The sequence below is a fragment of the Carlito syrichta genome, unplaced genomic scaffold (genome assembly GCF_000164805.1).
Source record: "Carlito syrichta isolate Samal-C Ts95f unplaced genomic scaffold, Tarsius_syrichta-2.0.1 Scaffold308818, whole genome shotgun sequence".
NCBI classification, from domain to species: domain Eukaryota; kingdom Metazoa; phylum Chordata; class Mammalia; order Primates; family Tarsiidae; genus Carlito; species Carlito syrichta.
In genome coordinates, this window is record NW_007252914.1 from 1,201,745 (window position 1) to 1,209,351 (window position 7,607).

The 7,607-nt window shown below is 34.6% G+C and overlaps 1 protein-coding gene across 2 annotated transcripts in view; it reads right to left on the minus strand.

The window, feature by feature from the left end:
- DPH6 (diphthamine biosynthesis 6) overlaps window positions 1–7,607 on the minus strand; it is a 200,029-nt gene that overhangs the window by 105,934 nt on the left and 86,488 nt on the right. For both annotated transcript variants that reach the window (XM_021716452.1, XM_021716453.1), the window contains one exon: window positions 3,711–3,784. In XM_021716452.1, coding sequence (XP_021572127.1) covers window positions 3,711–3,784 — 74 coding nt within the window. The remainder of the gene's footprint in view (window positions 1–3,710; window positions 3,785–7,607) is intronic.

A 7,607-nucleotide genomic window follows, 5' to 3' on the forward strand; every position in this document is an offset into this window, starting at 1 on the left:
ACTCACCTCAGCCTCCCAAAGGCGCGGGATTACAGGCTGAGCCACCAAGCCCGGCTGTGGTCCTTTTAAAATATAAAATAGATCATGGAATTCCTCTGCTCAAAACCCTTCATGGCTCCCTATCACTCCGGGTAAAAATGCTTGCAATATACCCACATGGATTTCATCCTGGTCAGTTCTCCTACCTCTTTCCCTACTATTCTCTTCCCACTCTATCCTGTTACCCTGTCTGCTCACTCTTGCCTATTATGCTAGCTGAGTTCCCTACTTTCCTCACTTGCTTCATGCCTTTGCCAAAATATCATTTACTCAGGGAGGACTATGATTGATTAATCGATTAAAAGCAATGTAGATAAAGAACGTAATACAATGTCTGGATTAAATAGGTATTTGAAAGATGGTAGTCAAAGCCAAGTGACTTGCTCAAGTCACACAGTGACTGGCTGGGATCAGGTTTCAAACCAAGAATACAGCTCCAAAACTGGCTGGGCACAGTGGCTCATACCTGCAATCTCAGCACTTTGGAAGATGGGAGGATCATTTGAGAAGTTCAAGACTAGTCTGGGCAACACAGTGAAATCTCATCTCTATCAAAAAATTAAAAAATTAGATGGGCATGGTGATGCATACCTGCTACTTGGGAGGCTGAGGCAGAAGGATCACCTGAGCCCAGGGTCAAGGCTGCAGTGGGCTGTGATTGTGCTACTGGGTGACAGAGCGAGCCTCTGATTCAATGAACAAACAAACAAACAAATAAATAAAACCCATCATCCTCAGTGCCTATAAGGTTTGTAACTAAAATTCATCATCCCTAGCATTTGTACAGTTGCCTGGTTTAGTACCCTGGCCTACATGGATCTCTCTCTCTCAGAGAATCCCAATACATATTAAATGTAGCACATGTTTGGTCATTGATTTATACATGGTCTTTAGAATATCACTATTTTCAAATACATCCTGTCTTTCAAAAAAACACAACTGGCCAGGTGTGGTAGATCATGCCTGTAATCCCAACACTTTGGGAGGCCGAGCTGGGTGGATTGCTTGAACCCAGGAGTTCGAGACCAGCCTGGACAACATAGTGAAACTGTCTCTACAAACAAACAAACAAATAAAAAATAAAAAAATTAGCCAGGTGTGGTGGTACACGCCTGTAGTTCCAGTTACTTGGGATGCTGAGATGGAAGGATCACCTGAGACCAGGAGGTCAAGGCTGCCCTGAGCCAAGATTGTCATAATCATAACACTGCACTCCAGCTTGAGTGACAGAGTGAGACCCTATCTCAAGAAAATACCCCCAAACAACCACCACCACTACCAACAAAGCCTTTCTTATCGCAGAGACTGTTTTATGTAAAATTCCTTTTCAAAATGTCTCAGTGGCCGGGTGTGGTAGCACATGCAAGTAATCCCAGAGCTTCAGGAGTCTGAGGTGGGAGGAATGCTTGAGGCCAGAAGTTAGAGACTAATCTAGGCAACATAGCGAGATCTCATCTCTATAAAAAATAAAAAAATAGATAAATCCCCCCAAACAAAAACAAAGTGTCTCAGAGCATCTAAAGCAATGCTGATGCAGTTAATAAAAACAAAACCAAATCGGGTGTGTTGGCATGTGCCTATAGTCCCAGCTACTTGGGAGACTGAGGTCAAAAGTTCAAGACCAGCCTGGGCGACATAGTGAGATCCCTATCTCTTAAAAAAAAAAAAGCAAAATGTCTCAGAGCATCTTAAGCAATATTGAGGTAGTTAATAAATAATAAAATATGAACTATTCATGTAATACATATATTATGATTTTTGCTGTCTCACCAATATTTAATGCTTACTAATCAAACTAACTTTTCTAATTTTTTTAAAAAAACTTTATTCCTTCCTGTTCTTATTGAAAATGTCTTGGTTGTTGCTTTAAAATTATTTTGACTATATTTACATTTAAGCCAAACATCTTAACATATGTAAATTTTTTTAATGATGTTCAAAACATCATGGCTCAAATAAACATCCTATAATTCACTATTGTATTTGAGCTTGTGACATCTATTAAACACTTTATATCTTGAAAATATAATACTGCAACACAAACTACATATTGGTCATAGCTAATTCAAAACTGAATTTGGGAACCAATAGACTACCAGTAACATCACTTCAAAAATTTCAAGGATAAGATTATCACAGATACGATTTATAATACAAAGTTTGGTCATCTTAAACCATGTGTTGAAGTGTACCTGAGACTGTGTTTTCAGAAAATCTCTATCTATGGGCATGCGAGGGGCTCTTCTTCCTACATATATAGTATAATAGGCAGCCTCTTAGTCAGGAGCACATTTCAATTTGGCTTTTTAACTTTCATAAATAGATGTCAGCCCTATATCCAGTCTGGCTATCCATTAAATCATGTGGTTTGAACTTACTACAAAACACTAATTTTTAAATTAAATAATTCTCAAAGAATATGACCTAAAACTTTATAAGAATAATTCTAACGTATGGCCTAATGGATATACAATCTGTAGATCAGTTGTTCTCAAATGTAGGTGGGTAGGATGTAAGGAAAATTTTATCAAAATATACATGCTTGACATCCTCCCCCACTTCTACCACCAGTGTCCATTGTCTAGAGATTCTGATACAACTCTAAAATGTGAAATCATCACATTTCTCTTCATCTAACTATGCTTTAGCCCTGTTTTCCCTTCATTCACTTCTAAAATTCTATATTTTTTAACTGCCTTAAATCCTTTGTGGATTAGAGAAAAAATAAATTAAATAAAAACACATCTTAAGTTTTCAACCACGAATATGTAGATGTTTAATGAGATAGTCAGTATAAATGCTACTTTATTGAGAATATAAAACTATTACATAAATACAGTCCTTATTCTTACCTCCATTTATCCTTTTGACTGCCAAAATCATTTATTTGCAGGTCAAGCTGTGCTCAAGAAAACACTGGAGACCACATTTTCTTTTTTGCTAATATAATTATGCCCAGAATCTCTATAAAATATTGTATTTATCCAAACAAATTAAAAGTGAACAATAAATGAATTCAAGTGGCGTTTTACCAAGTCAAAATTAATCAATACTATCATTTAACATCATGATATTTGAATCATTAATAAAATGGACTGTTTTGGTATTTGTAGCTGCAGACTAAATGTTTTAATCGTGCTCCAGCCCATGGGGAAGTATAGGAGGGGGGAAACATTAAAAAAATTCCTTGAAAGTTTAATTGCTTTGTATATAAGTATTGCAATCACATACATATTTTTGACCAAGAGTTTAATTCTATGAACCAAATAGATTCTCTAATAAGCATTTTTTTCTTTAAAATACCACTGCATTCCTTCAATTAACTTCTGATTTTTATTACAAATAATGATGAGTTAAAAGATATCAACAGGGTATACTAATCAAAGAAAAATTGAAGATAGTACTTCTCCCTAAGAATCATTTTCTCAACTCTTTATTATAAATTATTTCATCCTTCAGTAAGTTAAGAGTTTCCTCATATGTGATACAAGGACAGAAAAAAGTAGAAGTGTGACTTTTGCTGCTTAGATAAATACATACATTTAGTTCCATGAGGCATATAGAATACCATAATTACTTATGACTTGAATATAATTATTGATTTTTCACTTATTCACATTTTAAAAACACTTTAAAAATGTACACTTTAAAAATTGACAATGTTCTCTTACACATTTTCTACTCGAACACGCTGATAGTCAGAAAGTATAGCACCTACTGATATTCCCTCTACCTCTTCTTTTTCCTGAAAATAAAGGAAAAAACATAACTTTAAAAATAAAGTAGCAAATGTTTCTGCATCATGCTCTGAAAATTATAAATGATCTGTATCTCATCGAGGAAAACACCTTGAAGCAGAATAATTAACTAAAAATACACTCTACATTAAAGAAAAAAAACTTACATGTATTTAAGTCATTCTCAGCTGTAAGAAAAATAATTGTTTTACTTAAAATGTAGGTAGAGACTCCTTTCCATGGAGAAAGCAAAGATTTAGGCAGCATTTCCAAAATGTTTCACATTTAACATATTTTTAGACTCAACTGACATTTGATGGAAACTTTTGAAAAAATTTTAGGGACAATATTTTTCTAGATTGAATAACTTTTTTCAAAATTAAGCAATGGCATAAATAGATAAAGGAACACAATGCTTTTTATTTATATCTTAGAAAAAAATAACAGGAGCATCCAGAAAGCAGAGCTGGTAGAGGTATTGCCTGGATAACAGTATAGGCCCAACAGATAAAGAATTCTATGATGGGAAGGAAGCAATAAATTATTATCAACAGAGTTACAACTGAGAACATCCAGCAGTATATCTAGCATAGTCACACAGGAATGAGGACTAGTCTGTCGAGCATACTCACTAATGAGCTGGATGAGAATGTAAATTCTGGTATGATCAAGATTGCAGATGATACAAAGCTAGGATGGACCAAAAAGAAAAGAAAATTAATACCACACATAGATGGATATGGATTACCTGGGGATTTGAAAGGACACAGGTCTAAGATGAAATTTAGTGTAAAGAAGTATAAGATAATTCACTTAGGAAACAATAATACATAATACGGGTATAAACTAAGGAACTGTTATCTAGAAAACAGATATGAAGAAAGTGACTGGGGGTTTTTACTAATAAGTGAACAGAAATTCTCTGAATAAGCATAAAAGAAAATTCTTCCTAGCATGTGGATATACAGAAGAAACTACTCCAGAGAGATAACTTCATTATTAATACTCTGGTTTTACCAAACTTGGACACCTAGAAAGAAAACAATAGTGCTCCACATAAAGTAAAAGTTAATATTTCAAGGCATGCTGATATAACCCTGTGTGCTCTAAAAGGATGTCATAATAAATAAACAAATTGTACAATAGAAATTTTCATGTCTTTGGAGATAAAATCAATTTTACAATTCCTCTCCAAAATGATAGCAAAATATCTGTCCAAACCACCCCAAAATAAAACGATTATTTTTATCAGATAAAATTTCAGGAAAAGATCTATTTCCTTTACTTTTCTATTTCAGCAATGTTGTGAGAACATTTGCTTATAACCTTTCCCTGACCTTCCTAGTCATTTTTTTCCCCTAAAGGTTACTGTATTCATTAGAAAAAGTCATGGTATAGTGTTCCTCATTAAATGCAAATGTAGGGTCAGGCGTGGTGGCTCATGTCTATAATCCCAGTACTTTAGGAGGCTGAGTTGAGAGGATAGTCTGAGCCCATGGGTTTGAGGCTAGCCTGGACAATTTGGCGAGACCTCATCTCTATAATAAATCAAGAAAAGTTAGCCGGGTGTGATGGCACATGCCTATAGTTCCAGCTACTTGGAAGCCTGAGGCGGAAGGATCAGCTGAACCCAGCAGGTTGAGGTTGTAGTGGCCATGAGCGTGCCACTGCACTCCAACCTGGGTGACAGAGTGAGATTCTGACTCAAAAACAAATAAACAAATAAATAAATAAATGCAAATAACAGAGAAATGAATAGTGCTAACATAAGATCAAAATTTTAGTTATATTCCTATACCATATAGGTATTTATCTGAAGTTCTGCCATAAAATTATAAAGTAGCGAATATTATATATGTATAGTTGTGAATATATACATATATGTGTGAATTTCTCTATAGATATAGAAACAAAGATAAAAGTCACTGGTGTTCTTCTTCCTAAAGTCAAGCATTATTAAAATAATAACTGGCATTTATTATCCATTTGCTATGCATTAAAGTGCTATGATTCTCATTTAATGACAACCCCCAAACAATTAATTTCTTTTTAGTAAATATGTACTCTCTGTAATTCTCTTGTACTCCTATTTTATTTTTTATTTGATAACACCTAATTAATCAGTTTTACAATCATATACCCAGCCAAATTCTGACTGTTCTTCAACACTAAGCCTATGTATAGTTCATTAGTTATATTTGTTCAATAATCAAAATTATTATCACCCAGTAGAAATCCAGGCCTCTAACCACTAGTTCTGTGATTCTGAATGTTACTTAATTTCTCTGTCTCAGTTTTCTCATCTGTAAAATAAGGATAATATTAACAGTTCCTGTTGTCTAGGCTTATTATGAAGACTGAGTAAAATAATCCACGTAAATAACATAATATCTAGTATTTAGTTAGAAATCAGTAAATATTTTCTTATTTCATTTTTTAAATCATCTTTATTATTTCTAGTACTTCTATAACTACTTGCATCACTACTTCTAGTATTACTGCTACTGACTATTATTACTACAGTCATTCCTTTCTATCAATGAGAATTGGCTCCAGGAACCACTGCCTTCTCACCCCAAATCCACAGATACTCAAATCTCTTATATAAAATGGTGTAGTATTTGCATATAACCTACACACATCCATCCCTTATACTTTCAATCACTTCTAGATTACTTCCAATATTTAATACAATGTAAATGCTATGTAAATTGTTATATTAGTTTTTCCATTATTGTATTTTTTTATTGAAGAATTATTTTTTATTGTTTTTTCCCCCTAATATTTTCAATCTGCAGTTGGTTGAATCCATGGATGTGAAACCCAAGAATACAGTGGGCTGACTGTACTATTACTACTGGATAAAGACCTAACTCTTTTCTTTGACAGACAAAGCCCTTCACTCCTAGGTTTTAACACACTTTCTCATTATCCCTTCTTGACACTGGCCTACTACCTTTGACACTCAATTCCACAGTACAGTTGCAATAAACTTTCACAACAGAATGAGTCCTGAATAATCCAGGGATAAGTAAGATTTCTGTTGATTCTTTAGTCAACTCTAAACATAAGTACAAACTTTTAAAAAAGACAAAAGGGACATTTAAAAAATAAAGACTTACTACATAGTCAATTTACTTTGTAGAAAAGATATAGCTAAATTTCCCCAATGATATGTCATCACTTTTTAATTATTCCACTTAATATAAAACAGAAGCAAAAATGTTTTCTATGACCATATTATGTACCAGTTTCATGTAAGACAACAATACTTTTATTACTGATAAGTTCAGGTACCAAAACTAAGTAATAAAGAAAGGGACATGAAAGCAAAAAGCTGAAGAAAGTTACACAGAGGAAGTGACTCTGTGGTCAATCTTCAAGGACATACTTGACTTTGTGAGAAAGAAAGGCGGGGGGAAACAATTGAGAGTGAAGAATATTTGCCAAAACTACAAAATAAAGCAGTTGGTGTTTTAGTGGTGGTTAGTAGTATGGGGTAGCTGGAGGCAAAAGTGTACATCATAAAATGGAAGAAAAAGTACATTGAAATCAGATTGCTAATAAATATGACCTGTATCCAAAAGGCAATCAAGAACCCCCTTACATGATTTTTAAAAAATCAACTCTGCTAGCCGGGCTCGGTGGCTCAGCCTCTAATCCCACGCCTTTAGGAGGCTGAGGTGAGTGGACTGCCTGAGTCCGCGGGTTAGAGACCCGCCTGGGCAATTGGCGAGACCTTATCTCTACAATAAATCAAAAAATCAGCCGGGCGTGGTAGCGCATGCCTGTAATTCCGGCTACTTGGAAAGCTGAGGCAGAAGGATCGCC